This window comes from Aythya fuligula, chromosome 4, assembly GCF_009819795.1.
Source record: "Aythya fuligula isolate bAytFul2 chromosome 4, bAytFul2.pri, whole genome shotgun sequence".
NCBI lineage: Eukaryota > Metazoa > Chordata > Aves > Anseriformes > Anatidae > Aythya > Aythya fuligula.
In genome coordinates, this window is record NC_045562.1 from 44734603 (window position 1) to 44751839 (window position 17237).

At 38.9% G+C, this 17237-nt stretch overlaps 1 protein-coding gene across 2 annotated transcripts; it reads left to right on the top strand.

Annotated features, from left to right (window-relative positions):
* The first annotated feature begins 93 nt into the window (after nt 1-93).
* Nucleotides 94-14082, top strand: HELQ (helicase, POLQ like). Of its 2 annotated transcripts, none has more exons than XM_032187444.1 (18): nt 94-246; nt 352-1078; nt 1571-1749; nt 2335-2535; nt 2939-3011; nt 3559-3656; nt 4211-4309; nt 4987-5132; nt 5600-5839; nt 6632-6773; nt 7080-7184; nt 7709-7928; nt 8753-8910; nt 10436-10534; nt 10835-11008; nt 11609-11725; nt 13285-13419; nt 13957-14082. In XM_032187444.1, the coding sequence occupies exons 1-18, from the start codon at nt 94-96 to the stop codon at nt 14041-14043; spliced, it is 3153 nt and encodes a 1050-aa protein (XP_032043335.1). In that variant the 3' UTR covers nt 14044-14082. The 2 variants fall into 2 exon arrangements, with proteins under 2 accessions (XP_032043335.1, XP_032043336.1); XM_032187445.1 differs by having other exon boundaries at nt 11612-11725.
* The last annotated feature ends 3155 nt before the right edge of the window (nt 14083-17237 follow it).

The following is a 17237-nucleotide window of genomic DNA, read 5'->3' on the forward strand; positions in this document are numbered from 1 at the left end:
ATCACGTGGTCGTATTTCCCTCGCCGCGCCCCCGGAAGTGGCGGCAGATGGGCGCGGTGTGCGCTGCGCGGTGCTGCCGGCCGGGCCCCTCCGATGGCCGAGCCGCCGCTCGCCGTGCGGAGGAGGAGCCGCCTCGGCGCCGCTCGCAAACGGAGCCGGCCCCCGGCGGGGCCCAGCGCCGCCTGCTCGCCGCTGCCTGTCAAGAGAGCGAGTGTCGGGGGCGAGGGGACCCCAGCGCAGAGCCCGGTACGGGAACGGGAAAGGGAACGGGGCGCGGCGGCGCTGTGCAGGGGGCGTGTTGTGCCGCGTTGTCACCGCGCGGTGCTAACGCCTGCCGGTCCCTTTCCCCAGCAGTGCGATGACAGCGAGGAGGACATGTTCGGGGACTACAGCGGCTTCGGTGAGGATGACTCGCTGCTGGCCCAAGCTCTCGCCGCGGAGCCCGCGCACCCGCAGGATGCCGAGGCAGCTGCAGGGGTCGAGCCCGAGAGTCTTCGGTCGGGAACCGACCAGAGAGAGCACGAGAATGATTCCGCTTCAGAAACGGGGGGCACACGTGCAGGGGATACGGAGCGGGGCGTCCAAACGCCTGCGAGTGACCCGCCGGGTGCCAGCGAGGAGCTGGCTGATTCTCTTTTCGATGAACTGCCTTCATCGCAACTCTTGTATTTCGCAGAAATGCGCCAGCCTTCTGCTGGTTCTGACATATCCGCAGGCACAGAAAAGGTGGACGTGAGCAAGAGCTCCTCCTCAGACAAAATCAGGAGCACATCATCTCCTTGTCCTGGCTCTGAGCACAAGAACAGAAGCACAGGATTTTCTAGTGATTTAAAGTCTGATTCCTGTAAAAATACAAGCCTTAAAGATCATCTGAAAAATGCTTTGACTGAAAATGCCAAAGCTCAGACTGTGAAGGTCTCAAAAACCAAGCAGCTTAAAGAAGCAATCTTATCTGAAGAGATTTGTGTAGCTAGGAAAGCTATCGGATCATCGTCTGTCGATATAGGCCCTTTTTATGGATTACCCAGTAAAGTTAAAGATCTCCTCCGGCAGCTTCGGGGCATCGAAACGCTTTATGGTAATAGAACAAATGGTTTCTTCAAAACCAACATGTGTACTGTGAGTGAAGTGTTTCCCGATCTCATTCCTTATGGCGTACAATTATTTCTTTAGGCCTCTCTTTCTGCCCGTTCCTGGCACAGATATTTAAGTTACAATATTTTCAGGTGTACCAGTAAGATGGTTTAATACCACCCGCTGCGTGGGAAAAGCCTAAGTGATGTTATCTCTCCAGAGGCATAAAGATAAGGAAGTTAAGGCAGTAGCTAGACCATTTCAGAAGGAGGTTCTTGGTCATTAGGTAAGAGGAGGTTGATGTGGCTTATGGAAGTACTTCTTGTGAGAGATTTGAGAAGATGAGGGATTCGCAGGCTGGATCTCTGAAAGTTTGTCACGTTTCAGTGAAGTTCTCAAGTGCAAAATTAGTGTTTTTTTATAGAGCGTAGGCAAAGAGCCGTAGGGGATCAATATCCCCTTAACAGTTGGCAATGATTCTTTTTTAATTTTGCAGAATGGCAGCACGATTGCTTAACATTAGAATGTCTACAGCAGAGGAAGAATTTGATATACTCATTGCCAACCAGTGGTGGAAAAACGCTTGTTGCTGAAATTTTAATTCTCCAAGAATTACTCTGCATGCAGAAGGATGTTCTGATGATCCTGCCGTATGTTGCCATTGTCCAAGAAAAGGTCTGGAAACAGTGTTCTTGGTATTGTTTGTCTTGTGCAATGCGCCTTGTTAACGTGGCTGACTTTAATAATAATTTAATAATGATGGTTGGAAAATGTGTTGTGCGTGAACGCCTCTACAGAAGTGACTGGCTTCTCTTTTAAGTGCTGCTCTGAGACGGTTATTTTCTGATAAAACACATTGTGGTTATCACTTCCAGATGCTGAGTGATACGGTAAGAAATGTGCTGATTCTTTAAGTAACAGTGTGCTACTGTGTTGCCTGATTTATTTATTTTTTTTGGTCTTCTATCAGTGTTTTCTGCTGTCTACCCTGCCAGAGAAATCACTTTGTAATAAAAACAGATCTAAAGAAACCAAGTTAGAGAATGGTTTTAACTCAAGCTTGATCAAATTTGCAGACAGTTTAAGTTTTCAACTTTCAAGGGAAAGTTCTTATGGCTAATATTTTCATTTCCTTAAACAGTTCATTTGGATGTGGGTAGGTTAAATGCACACTGAATTCTTGAAACAGGTCTAAATTTCAAACTGAGTGTGAGTTTGGTTTCTAACTGACATTGTTGGTTTTGTTTTGTTTTTTAATAGGTTTGGGGTTTATCAAGCTTTGGGATAGAATTAGGTTTCCTGGTTGAAGAATACGCGGGAAGTAAAGGACGATTTCCACCCATCAAGAGAAGATGTAAAAAGTCCCTTTATATTGCTACAATAGAAAAAGGGCATATGCTAGTGAATTCCTTGATTGAAACAGATCAAATCGGTGACCTTGGTCTTGTTGTGGTGGATGAGGTAGGTTACAGGACTTGGCTTAATTAGCAAGGAGCGTTGTTTGAATTGATTGGTTTAGTTTTAAGTGCTTATTGTGTCATAAGTTGTGTCACTTTGTTACTGCATGGGTACTTAGGAAAGTTGAACTGTAACCAATGCCTGTTGTGCTGAATGTTACTTTTCATTAACAGAAGCATTTGTTGCTACATCAGAGCAATAGACCACGCTCATGACCTACGGCATTAGTGGTTGACTGTGAAATTAACTTTTTCTCAGCGTGGATCTATGCAATAACAGAACAGAGAGGAGAAGAAAAAGCCATTTTGAGTTGTTTGCTTTATGTTTTACCCTTTTTTGTGTTCTTTGTAGAAAATCTTGCGGCACACTAATCCTCATCCCTTTTTGCTTTCCTTTCTGTCTGCAGTTGCATATGCTTGGTGAGGGAAGTCGTGGGGCAACACTGGAAATGACTCTTGCAAAAATACTCTACACAAGTAGTAAGTCATGTCTGCAGTCAGTGTCACTAAAACGTTGTTGTGCTGTCATCTCTAGGGTCAAGTCTTGGCTTTGTTTTCTAGTTGGTCTTGGCTGCTTTTGAAAAATGTGGCGTGTCCACGCTTTAACATTGTTGACTGGTTTGAATAATAGAGATGTCTTACCCTGTAGTGATGGGCTGAGTGTTCTTGAAACTTTTTTGATACTTCTCTGAGAAATCCTGAGTTTTGTCAAATGTCTCCATTTCTTCATAGGAGCCCCTTAGCCATTGCAATTAAATGCCTCTATAGAGAAGGATTCCTTTTTTATGTTTACTTCTCAGGTAATATAGCTATATTATTATTATTATTATTATTATTATTATATATATTATTATTATAGCTAAATTATTATATTATATATAATAGCTATAACCCTATGAAACCTGCCACTTTGGCATTTAAAAACAAATACTAACAATAAATAAGCAGGCTTGTGAGTTAAATATTGAGTAGAAGTGTTTAACATTGTGAGCACAGCAATGAACTCATCTCAACTTCTGTTTTACAGAAAGCACACACATTGTTGGAATGAGTGCGACTTTAAATAATGTTGGAGACCTCCAAAAGTTCCTGCGAGCGGAGTACTACACTAAAAATTTTAGACCGGTCAGTACATGAGATACTGTGAAGTAGTGTATGTTTTTAGCTTTAAAATGGTGGCAGTTCTGTGTTCTCAAAAATCAAGTAATACACCTGCTAATGCTTGTACTTGTCCTAACAGAAAACCTTTTTGTTTTTCTGTTTTGCAATATGCTTAGTGTATTGTATATACAAATGTAAGTACCTTTATAAAGTTGTGACAAAAAATTTCTCATTTTAAGCCAACTTCTAAAATAGAGGGTTAAATCATTGCAGTTCCCTTGATATGCATGCAGTCTGGTGTGTGTGAGTGCTGATGCTGAGAACTGTTTATGACTACATGTGATACATGTCATATTCATAGCTATAATTAGATACTTGTTTTGTCAGGGCAGGTAATTAAAACTATTTATTTCAAAAAACTTTGTGGGGTGGAGTGCACACTTGTATGCATGCAAGTATTTGGTGTATGAATTGTGATGCTTACGAAAAAAACACATCAGCTGCACATTAGCAATAGCTTAATCTTTAGAGGTGGATTGATAATTCAATGTTTCTGTTTCTGGCTTAAATCTACCTAGGTAGAATTAAAGGAATACATAAAGATCAGAGACACAATTTATGAAGTAGACAGCAAAGCAGAAAATGGCTTTACTTTTTCACGTCTCCTGAATTTCAAGGTAAAATCTCAGTTCCTTAGAACTATGGTTAGAAAAGACATTAATTGACTTGTTTACAGTGCTTTCATAAAAGAAACTACAAATGAACTATCACATCAGAGCAATGGCTATTACAAAGAAAATGGTAGGCTTGTGGGAGGAAGAAGTCCTTTAAAATGCTTAACCCTATTTTAGCTGTTTTTTTTACTGCTCTTAAGGTAGATGGTAGGGGTTTCTTCAGTATTTTCACATGTGAGGAGCAATGGACTTGAGAATTCCAGATCAATAAATGTTGTAGATTTTCTCAGCAGCGTAACACTTTTAAATAAGTAAAAGCTATGTATAAGCTTATTACTGCCTTACGGGGATTCATTCTAACCTTAAGAGTGGTAGGTGAGGGTAAACTGCCACTAGCACAAGCAGTGTGGTTAATGTCAATAAAAGTTGTGGTATTAAGGAGAAAAATGATGAGCATTTGATTCTTGCATTGCTGTATCCCCCCCAGTTCAAGCTGGATCTTTTGATACACTGTAAATTAACAAACTGGGAGAACTTAATCCTACAGAATCTTCTATTTAACTCCCCTTAAAGCAAATGGAAATATCCTAGTGAAGGCAAGGAGATACTGAGTAGTTGCTGAATTTAGGACTTGAATTCTAAGTTAAACAGATTGACATATGTTTATTTTTTAATGATAGTATTCTAGTAATCTGAAGAAAGCAGATCCTGACCACATCATTGCACTGGTCACTGAAGTTATTCCAAAATATTCCTGCCTAATCTTTTGTCCGACTAAAAAGAACTGTGAAAATGTGGCTTCAATGGTGTGCAAGTACCTGAACAAGTACGTTCCTCTTTCTTTTTTTTTTTTTTATTATATGTGGGATAATTCACCAGAACTTGGGATTTATCTTCACTAGTATGAAAGTGTCTTTCCCTGGTGATGGCAAGTAAATACTTAAGTGAATATAGAATCATGTTAAGTTAGTAACTGGGTAAATGATAGGGAACTAATCATTACAGAAATAATGTTGTAAAGAAACAATTCTTCAACAAATTATTTGATCAAGGAATAAATAGAGGACAAATAATTACAAATACTGAAACCATCTAACCTTGTGTCCTATTGGCAGTGGTCTTATCTGCAAGCTGCTTAGCAAACACCAATGAAATCTCCAACCTTGACTAGCTACAGGAATACATAAGGAACAGAATTACAGTAAACCTGCCTGCCTTAATAACTTAAGTGGTTATTGATTGATCAAAGTCTAAAATATATGTATATATAAATAATGCTTTTCTTTCTCAAAGAGAATTTAGATCTCACAGGGAGAAAGAGAAACAAGACCTTATTAAAGACCTAAAGAACATTGGGAATGGAAGTATCTGTCCTGTTTTGAAGCAGACAATACCTTTTGGTGTTGCCTATCACCATAGTGGACTTACAAATGATGAAAGAAAGAGCATAGAGGAAGCATATTCTAGAGGTGTCCTGTGTCTTCTTGCTTGCACAGCTACATTAGCTGCTGGAGTCAACTTGCCAGCTAGAAGGTTAGTCACCCCAAAACATTACTCGTTTTCATTAATTCTTGTTTTAAAAAATATATATATAAAATTTGAAATATCAATGCTGCGTTAAGTATGTTCAAGGTATTATCAGGAAACTTCAGGAGGAACTAATTCCATATGTTCAGCTTGAGACATAAGTGAAAAATTTGTATTTCTAGTTAGGAGATATGAATCAATAGTAAGTCCCTTAGAACGCGTAGTTAAAGAACACTTTCTTAAACAGATGAAGTACTGAGAAATTTCTTCAGTAAACAGTAACTTTACCCAGAAGAATAACCAAGTCATAGCACTTCTTAAATGCTTTCCTAAGAACAATGCTTAAATCCTAAAGTAAGTCTTTCCTAAGGGGATAACTGTTACATGTTTTACCGTTTGTGTGCATGTGTATTTGAATAACACACCTGAGGGGGGAGAACCTAATGTTCATACAGAGAACTGTGGTTTGTTTTCAGCATTGCTGACTCTAGGGTGTTGCACAGGTTTTCATAGGGGTTACTTTCCATCTCAGTGGTTTTCAGTCTTCCGCTCAAACCTTGCACTAGATACAAAGGCTCTGCAGCAAGTAACTGAAATGAGTTATGGTTCCAACTTCAAGTTGTTAGACATTGCTCATTTGCACGTGCACTGAAACAATCACACTTAATTTTGCTTAGCTTAGCTGCCAAGAATGAAACATATCCAGAGAATGTATTTGTAAGATACTGATTTCAGCTTTAGTAATTTAAATAAGAAGTATGACTTATCAAGGTGGTTTTTGGTTTTGTTTTAATACAGGGTTATTTTGAGAGCCCCTTATGTTGCTAGTGATTTCCTGAAGAAGAACCAATACCAACAAATGATTGGCAGAGCTGGTCGAGCTGGTATTGACAATGCTGGTGAAAGTATTCTCATAGTGCAGGAAAAAGACAAGCATTTGGTAACTTTAACAAAGCTGGTGGTGATTTAAGTCCTTGGATTAAGCTAGTGGGATAAACAGGTGGAGCTGCACTCTTCAGCCTAATTTCTGTGGACTAACTGTTCTAAGTGTTTGACTTATGTAATGATAACTTTCAATTGCCTGGGTCCATACATGGTTTGTTTTCAGGCATTAGCTGAAATGTTAGATGTCTACAGTTACTTTCTTTATAAGCAGAATTGTGAGTATCAGTGCTTGAAAAGGATGGTTTATAACTATTGCATGAATATTTCTTATCTACTAATATATCTCTCGGGACTTTTTTAGGTTCAAGATTTAGTTACCAGTCCTTTGGAGAACTGTTACAGCAATCTTCTACCGGAGTTCACCAAGGGAATGCAGAACCTGTTGTTATCTTTGGTTGGATTGAAGGTATCAGTGAACTCTCCTGAGCAGTTTAAATTCTTGGGGAATGTGATTAAACACAATATCTGATTATACAGGAAACCAGACATTTTCAACAGTTAAACTTAACAGAATTTCAGCACAGCTTCTCTTCAGACGACAGGCATTAAAGCTGGGATTAGTATTTTTTTTTTAGCCTAAATTAAAAAAAAAATCGTGATGCAAAGTGACATTTGCCCAATGTGGACAAGGCCAAAATTACAGGATTTTTTTTAAAACTTCATTTCTGGTACTAGATTCTAAAAAAAGAAATTGGCAACAGTGAAAACAAATGAATATAGTGGGGTATGTAGAATAATAAACAGCTGACTGTAAGGTCCTGTCAGATCAGTGATAGACTGTCTCTCTTATTTGTCATATAGTTGCATACAAACATTTTATTAATATGATAACTAGATGTCCCTTAGCGAGTAAATTGTTCTGAATAGCTTATGTTTTGTGCCACATAATGACACGTTTACACATGCTAATAGCTTGTAAAATTTATACAGATTGCAGTTACCCAAGAGGAAGTGTACGATTTTTTGTGCCATACACTGCTGGGTGTTCAGCAGCAGCTGCTGTCTAAGGAGAAGAGCCTCGCAGAGCTGGTTAAAGACGGGCTAGAAAGTCTAATAGAAAAAGGACTCCTAAGAGTAAAAATAATGGAGAAGGACCAAAATTCCAAAATAACATTAGCAATCACACAGTTGGGTAAAGCTGCATATAAAGGTAAGATGTCTTCTATCTTTCATCAAACTTGTAATCTCAGACTTATCTGCATTTAATATAGCATCCTGTCTTCTCTTTGAAAAGGCAGTGGAAAAAAAAAATGCTCTTACCATGCTAGCTCAGTTACTACATAATGTAGTGGACTGAAAATGGGTATTAGCAAGTGTTACGTGTCTGAATTTTACACGATTGAATTCCAACAACATCCTTCACAAGGAGAATCAAACCAGAACTGTATCAAAATTAATGGTTTAATTTTATTTAGTGTTTGGAATAAAAATGATTGCCTTTCTGATTTTATAATTAATTCTTACAAGTAGATATTGTGAGGCATGTTATTTTTTTTTTTTTTTTAGCCTAGAAGGGAATAAGAAGCAAAGGAATTATATGGCTTCTACTTCAAATGTAATGCAAAAATTATACCAGGAAGTTTGGTTTTCCATCTCATAGTGCAAAGATGTAGGGCAAGGAAAACAACTGTAATAGGATGAAACTCATATTTCTTGAATCTACAAGACTTGGGGGAGTTAGTTAAAGCCAAGAGAATTCAAATGTTCTAAGAACATACAAAATGGGCGTATGTGGAAATCAGCGACTTGCTTTCCTCGGTTCCACTTCATGAATAATGATAAATGACAACAAATATTTAGTCTACTTTTTTTTTTTTTTTTTTTTTTTTTAATTTAGATGGTGGAAAGCAATTTATTTATTGTTTTTTTGTGTTTTTTTTTTTTTTAAACAAAGAAGTGACTCTGAGTGAAACCCTATTGTGCTTTACTCTGTATGCCTGCCTGCAATTGCCATACATTGTGTGCTTATTCTAGGGTCTATAGACTTGTCGTACTGCAATCTTCTTTACAAAGAATTGAAGAAAGGTTTGGAAGGGCTGGTTCTTGAGAGCAGTCTTCATCTTCTCTACCTGGCAACTCCATATGATATGGTTTCTAACTGTAGCCCAGATTGGATGATATACTTGAGACAGGTGAGAATTAACTTTCAGACGTGGATCAGGGCATGTATTAATGCAGCATAGTGAATTTTGAAAGTGTCTACACATATAGAACGTAATCAGTAGGGTAATGCTTTCAAACGGTAAAAACATTACTGTGTTTTCAGTCACAGTACAGAACTGCTTTCCTTTTTCTCAGAAATGTAATTTACTTTATGAATCACCGTTTTGTCCTTTTTGTGAGAAACAGTATCATGAAACATCTTTTTCTGACATCTCAAATCTTGACTCTAACTTCAATGCTAGCCTTACCATAACCAGAAGGATTAATCTTGAACAGGAATTTCCTATAAACTAGTTATCCTTGTCCTGCAAGGAAAACGCAGTTAAATGAGCCATTTTTACCTTCTGATGCTCTACCATTGCATCCTTAGTTTTGGAAGCAAAAGCTGCTAGTGAATGTGAAGACTTAATCCTTATGGTTTCTATATCTGAGTCTACTGCTCAACTCCAGTCATAACTGCAAGGATTATCTCCATGAGCAGTATCTACCTACGAACTACTGTGCTTACATGCGCTGTAAAAATACAGATCTTACTCTAGTCCAGTGTGCTCTGCAAGATCCACCCATAATCCAAATACCTAGTTCCTTGAAGTATACTGTGCTGGGGATATCATTAAAATCTGCATAACTAAGTTTCTTAAGATGTGGTACTCAAGAGTTTTATAGTTAAAGGCAAAAAATTTGCTGTTTTGACTGAAGAGAAGTCTACCTAGTGTTCAATTATATATATGCTGAAAAGCATTGTTTTACTTGAAGTAATAGACATCTGATCTGTGTAACGTGCTGCATAAGGGAACTAAATATCTGTGAATTTGAAATGATATTATTCTGGAGTTTGCAGAGCAGCTGTTAAACCTGGAGAACAGGAAAAAAAATATGCTTTTTTTGTTATGGACGTAGTTGTTTCTGAAATATTTGGTGAGGCTGAAACTGATCTTCTGTTTCATAAGCTGTTATTAGCATTTTTAAAAATTTTGGGGCAGACATGAAATTCAGGTGATACTGATGTAGATGACATAACTTGAAAAATTGCCACTGTAAATAAAAGAGTGACTGTTAGTTCTCCAGTGCCTTTAACTTGTTTGTCTTGACTTTTATATAAATACAGAAGTAAATATCTGTACAAAAGGAGGAGAGGAACATGATGCTGTCTGCAGTTTATAATGAAGTAATGTATGCATTTAAACATACAGATTCTTTTTATGCATATCTACCTGCAGTTTATCAGCTGAACGCATCTGTGTATGTAGCTTTAAAACAGTGTAGTTAAAGGTGGATAAAGTATTAAAGTTTGTAATTCATGGAGGAAAAGGGAAAGCAAATTTACATATCTGCCTGTAGGTGGTATAAATTATAGACAAATTGGATGCAGAATACTTTTTAAAGCTAATTATAGCACTTATGCCTTGTCTGAAGCTGTTCTTATTTGTAACATTTAACTTCTAATGAGTTGTTACGAAGAAATGATTTTGACTGTAGTCAATCTTTCTTTAGTTCAATCAGCTAAGTGCAGCAGAGCAAACAGTAGCAGATATGGTGGGAGTTCCTGAAAGCTTTATTGCAAAAAAGGCTTCTGGTCAAGCCATCAGAAAGGTAGGCTGGATGTTTCTTACACCTAAGACAATAGTGTAGTCTTTTAATTTGACTGTTTAGAAATGTTAGATTACTTTTCTGAAAGTATTTGTTAATTACTAGTGTTCTTTTACACATTAACTTCCTTTTAACCTCATCAGTTTTTCTTCTTCTTCTTTAATGTACTAGGGTTTAGCATAAATACCCCTATTTTAGAGATGTGAAGGAACAGAGATGAAAGGACTTGATCCTTAAAGTCCTTATTAGTAGCAAGTCTTGAACTTGATATGGGTACTGAGTTCTAACTTGTTTTATTCCTAGAGTGTGGACAGTGCTTCTGTAAACAGGCTCTACCTGACATTTATCCTATATACCCTACTGAAAGAAACCAATATATGGAGCGTTTCAGAAAAATTTAATCTGTCCCGAGGGTATGTTCAGAATCTCCTTAACTCTGCTGCCTCGTTTGCTTCTTGTGTTCTACATTTCTGTGAGGTAATGTGTTATATATCACAATATTTTCTTTGGTATTCATTTTGCAAAATGTGTAATTTCCTTCTGTTACGCTAGAATGTAATGCAGGCATTGTATTTCACCTCTCTTGTGCAAAACTGTACATTTCCTGTCAAGAAAAGCATGCTAGTGCAATGACACATGTTTCTGGTATTAACAGTAGATTTTATGGACTGAAAAGGAAAATATAACTACTGTACAGGTCATTCATCGGAGTCATAAAGTGCTGTTGATTGGAGCTGATAAGCGTGCCTCTGAGAGATAAGGCCATCCGGTTGTAGAATGTCATTGTGGGAGAAGAGCTGCCTTGGCTGGTTCTTGTTTTCTTTCTCGTTTGAAATAATGCATTTATCATCCTTCAGAACTCTCCCAGCTTTAGCTGAGGAGTGCTAAATAAAACTTTGCAACTAGCTGGAAGGATAACAAACTAGAGCTTTCCTGCTGTCTAAAAAGGCCAGGTACATGCTCTAGCAGAGCTCTAACAGTTGTACCTGCAAGTATAGAACTTGGGATCAGTTTCTGCATGTAAGTACTTTTTTCTGTGTTTAAGTTAATTTTTATTTTTAACTGTTCTTGTCTCAGCAGGAACTGGAGGAATTTTGGGTTTACAAAGCCCTGCTGACAGAACTTATCAAGCACTTGACGTACTGTGTTAAGACAGAACTCATTCCGCTGATGGAGGTAGCAGGGGTTCTAGAGGTAAGGAAACCACATCTTGTACATCTTAAATGTTAACTTTGATGCTCATTGAGGTGTCTATGGAGGACCAGCTAGTATTTTATTCAGAATTGGCATCATGCAGATATCCCACAATAGTCCTGGAGGTCAGGGGAAAAAAGGTCAGACTGTTTGGGTAACGTGAGCGGGAGCCAGTCACGTTTTTTTTTTTTTTCTGGCTGCTACTGCAGCAAGTGTGAAAACTCTGTATTTGCTTAATAGTTTTGAAATGTCTGCTCAAGAGTAGGAAGGTGATAATAGAAATACGTCAAGTTCTATTGGAAACTTAAGCTTTTATGTTCACTAAAGCTTCTACATGTATTTTGGATAAGAAACATAACCAGTCTGACCTGAGGACTCCCATTCAAGTAGAAAAATATATTAGGGCCTCTGTGTGAGGCTGTGAGTCATTACTGGACATCTTTTCAAAAGGCTCTGTCTTTTCTATCCAGCATACTCTAGAAATTAGTTAGTCAGCAAACTACTGAATTTGGAGGCTGTGAATTCTTATGCTGAAAAGTCAAACAATGAAGACCTCAGGCTTGATGCTTCATATATGAAATTGACTGAATTTAATGCAAAGGGGAAAGAATGGCTTATTCCATAGCTTGAAGTCTGTAAGGGCTTGGACAGCGTGATTCTGCTGAAGTTGTATCATATAGGTTGTTCTGGGCGTTTATTATTCTCATCAAGTTACTTCTGTACTGGAATTTATACTGTACTGACAAATGATGTTTGTAGCAGACAGACTGTAACCTTGAGCAGGCATGATTTGCATAGGTTTCTGTGGAGGGAACTGATAAAATCAATGTTTTTCTTACCATAGCGAATGAGAAATTAATGATGATTTTCTTAGACAGTTCCCAAAGAACAGTCTGTAATCTTGCCATGAGATTACTCACTCACAGGGAGTGGTTCTAGGCCATCAGTCTATATATATATACAATATATATCTACAATACTGTTATTACTGTATTGTGTATATATCTACAATACTGTTTGTAGCTGCATTGCATCCTGATACCACAATGGGACCAAGGCAAGTAAAGAGATGCAGATCACAGACACTACCATGCTGATCATAGCCATCAAATTCAAGAGAATCTCTCCTGTGGAAGCTCAGAAAACTGTATTGCAAGTTGCAGAAAAATAGGGGCAAGATGTCTCAGACAAAATCAGCTTTTCTTTGGTTTTGATCTCCAAAGAGTGCAAGGAGAGTCATTCATGTCACTGACAGCAAATTCAGAAAACATGACCAAAATAGAGGCTGGCAGAAACAATGTTGACCAGGTGCAGAGGAAATGATGCTTGGGTTTACTCAGAACTGGGTAAGGTTAGCAGGGAGTAAATCCTATGTTTGGAGGCGGTGGGGGTGGATTAAGGATCCTTAGTGCCAGTTTTAGTGAGTTTTGGTGTTCATGCAAGATCGATCAAAGGGAACTGGCGTTATGTAAAAGATGAAATGTTTGAGGTGGATGCAGAGATTGGGACTCTGAGGATTCTTATCCGTTCTAATACTTAACGCTATTTTTCTCTTGCAGGCACGAGCTAATCAGCTTTATAACGCAGGGTACAAAACCTTAGCACACTTAGCAAATGCAAATCCAGAAACTCTAGTGAAGACGATCGAGCATTTGTCACGGCGTCAAGCCAAGCAAATCGTTTCATCTGCAAAGGTAAGCAAGTAGGTTCAAAGAAACTGCTTCAGGAATTCCACATTTCAGAAGTGGGTGTTTGACACGGGAAGAAAGTGTAGGATTTGGCTGAGCACTTGTGGACATTTGTGATGCCAACATTGATCAGTATTAGTACAGTGAAGTATTTTACTGACCGTATCATTTGTCTAAGATAGTTACAAGAGAGGAGTTAATTAGCAATCGCTGGCCCTCAAGCACATGAATGACAGGCAAATAGAAATTTCCTTAAACCAGTTCACTTTTATACAGGATAGTGAAGAGTTGTCTTCAGCAGGCAAGCAAAAACCAGAAATGTTTTGATAGGTGGTCTGAAACACTAAGTAGTGCAAAATCTTGATATTAGTACATGAGAAAACATGTTCCTGGAGGCAAAGATTCTGCAGTCTTGTTAGCAGCAGCATTTTTTGATTCATTTTTCAAGACCAGATACAAGCCTGGAAAGCAGTGTTGGTGTTCTACCCTCAAATTATAGCAAAAAATTGTATTCATTTCCTAATGATTTGATTGTTATTTCAGATGCTGCTGACTGAGAAAGCTGAGGCTTTACAAGAAGAAGTAGAACTCCTCTTAAAGGTGCCTACAGATATTCCAGGGACTTCCTGACCAATTCAGTCATTAAAAAAAAAATAAATCATGAATTCAAATATTTGAATGTTTTAGCTTTTAACTTTGTTCCATGTAAATGTACTGTAAATATAATAAATATTTAATGTCTTTTGTATACATCATATTTGTGTGTATTTTGAATTAAAAATATCTTTTGCAAAGTTGTATTCATTTGAAGTTTTTTTTTAAGCACCTCTTCAGCATTAGACCAAAATTTAAAAAAAAAAAAAAAAAAAAAAGTGCTATTAAAATCATTCTTAATACATGGTTCCTGAAACACTTGGGGGACTGCACTAAGTAGTGGCATGTACTTGGTCCTAGAGCTTAGGTTCATAGATGGCTTAAAAAGCAGAGTAGAAAATGCCTAAGTGTGGTAAAAGATTTGAACAGCCATGTATGAGTGAACTACTCCAAAATTCCTTCAGGTAGGAATCCCTGTGTTCCAGGAGTAGCTAAGGGAGTGAGAAGTAGAGCTGTAGTTTTAATGCAGAAGTGCCAGAGTCGCTCAGGGAATTGTAGCTACTATCTAGTCTAAGCATTTTTTAACAGTTTGGAACACCAAATCACTACTCAGTCTCTGCAAATGCCTGAAGAGACAATTTATTAAGGATGCTTCTGCAGAAGCCTTCTAAATAGTTTAAATTTGCTTTAAAGGTTTTTAAACTTCATTGTTGCATATGAAGACTGACTTCTTAAGTCAATCTCAGAAGCCACATAAACAGAAGTAGCTTGAAAAAACGCCTGAAACATGCAGCTGTGACAGTAACCTCCTTTTCAAAGCTGGTGTGTAGTGTGTGTGATAATGTTGAAGTGCTTCACATGAAGAGTAACTTGAAAGCTATGATGGATGGATTAGTTGAGCCATGGTAGCTTTTGTCAATATAAGCTCAAACTTAACCTATGGAGTGCCTCTGTGAAATGAGCCAGCCCTTCCAGCTAAAGGAAACCTGAGGTAAACCTTCAACAAAAAACATTAATCAACAAAAAACATTAAATAACTTGGTCTTGTAGTCAGCTCTACCCTAGTGTGCAATTGTGTTAGTATTCCAGAGGTAAATGGGAATGTTTTTAAATCCCAGTGGGGTTTGCAGTAAAGGACTGGATAAGGTGGAACTCTGCAGAAAGAAAGGTGTGAACAAATGATATAAGTGTTTCATTGCTGACTTGGTTGCTGGGTTACAGAAACAATGGTTTGACAGCAACTGGGTAACTGCTTTGTGTTAGCCTTTCTTTTAACAGAAACATGCCTCTAACACCAAAATTATGATAGTTTGTAATGGCTTAGGAGCTTTAATAAACAAAAGTGTATGCTTTGAGTATTAAAACAGGCTGAGAACTTCAGCTGCCCTCTTTAGGGGAACATGAGTTATTTCCACAGCTAGATGGGCAGTGCCTGATGCTTGAGGCTCCATGACACATGGTTTTGGGAACACCAGAACACGTTACGTTGGTTCTTACAATAAGATGGAACTGTCCCCCAGGTGCAGCAGTAATATTTGCCATGGTCTGAGGTTATCTAAGCATGTCTCTGCCTGCCTTGCCCGTCTCATTAGGTGAAATGTTAGAGAAATGTTGATAACAATTTAATCAATCAGTTTATGTGAAATACCTTTAAAAGAGGAGATGCTCATTCAAGCAGAATTCTGTTTGTTCTGAGCTGTGTGTTCTACTTCACAGACATCTGGAGAAATTTTAGTTATGCTTTTAAGACCTGGCCAGCTGCTCTAAAGGCTCATTGGTTTGCTTCACTGATTCTGAAACTTGAAACAGTCTTGCATGCAACTTCATAATGAAGGAATTAAAAAATAAAGGACTGTTACGTGTTTCTCTTCGTTAATGCAATAACAGATGTGGAAATAACCTGGTAAATCCTCACCCAAATGCTTAATGGGAAATGAGCCTCTGCCACAGTAATTGTTACATACCATGAAAGCACCAACATATACAAAATGAGCATGCCTTTTCAATTTTTATGCTAAAGGGGATCAGCCAGGGGCTTCACACCTACATGTGCCCCTTGGAGAATGGTGGTAGGAGTTTGTGGTGGGAGCAAGCAGGAGCCTTCAGGCCTTGGTTAATGCTAGCTGGGGAAATTAAAGGGCAGGTGTGGTCACCTCTGCTGCTCAGCTTCCGCAGGCTGGGCTGTGCCATCATGACTCCCACAGGATTTCTGTGACTAGTTGTTTAAGTGAATGGAACTGAAGTGCTTTGCACTAACCCTTGTGCAACGTGTAACTTATTTTTCTGAAATCACATCGTTAATCAAAGTGGAACACATTTCAGATTGCATTCTCTTTCTTCCGTACTTACAGAGTGTGAATGAAATGCTCTTCCAGAACAGCTTTCTTACCTGGGTGGGGAGAGGTGAGGAACAAACAGGTGCTGCTCATGGTGTTTGTGCGCTGCTGGATGCTGCCAAATGATTTTTCTGGGCCAAGTAGTGCACTGGTGCCTGAAATGGAGGATGATGTGCAGGCATAGGGAGAGGTCTGCATGGGGTGGATGGAGGCACGTCATCAGCAGCTGTGCCATGGGAAAGCCTGTGCCAGGATGGAGTCAGGATGATTTGGAAGGCAGGGGTTTCCCTTGGTTCAAAGAGATGGTTCCGTCCCAAGGCTTCTGTAAAAAGAGGAAGGAGCAAGGATGACGACCTTGTTTATGTGAAATCATGCTCGATGCTTCAGAGCTGAGGTAGGGCAGAAGCTGGGTGTCCCTGACAATTTCATCATACCCCCCTGTGGGGTGGAGTATTTCTTAAACTCGACATCCACCCACCCTACTGTTAAGGTGGCAGCACAGGGGTGGCAGCAGCTTGCATAAGCACCTCGATAGCTCTGTCCCTGCTCTTGATTCCAGGCTTTGTGTGCTCCAGCTTGGTCTTTGCTCATGTAGAGAAATTCTCCAGCTACTTAATTCAGGGATTTGTGGCACAAAACGGGGACAGCGAGGAGTGACATGAAAATAACGTGGGAGGTCTTTGAGATAGGTAGCATGTTTTCTCCATCGTTTAAGAAAGAGAGAGTTTTCAAGCGTGTAGTCTGCTCTTGCAACTTTGTTTTGTCTCACTGAGGTTTCTCAGGAAAAAAAAAAAAAAAAGAGATTAAACGCTAGTGTGATGCCACCAACACTGCTCACCTGCATAAAAGCTGCACTGCCCCCAGACTGTTTGCCTTCTGTACCGGGTATTCTTC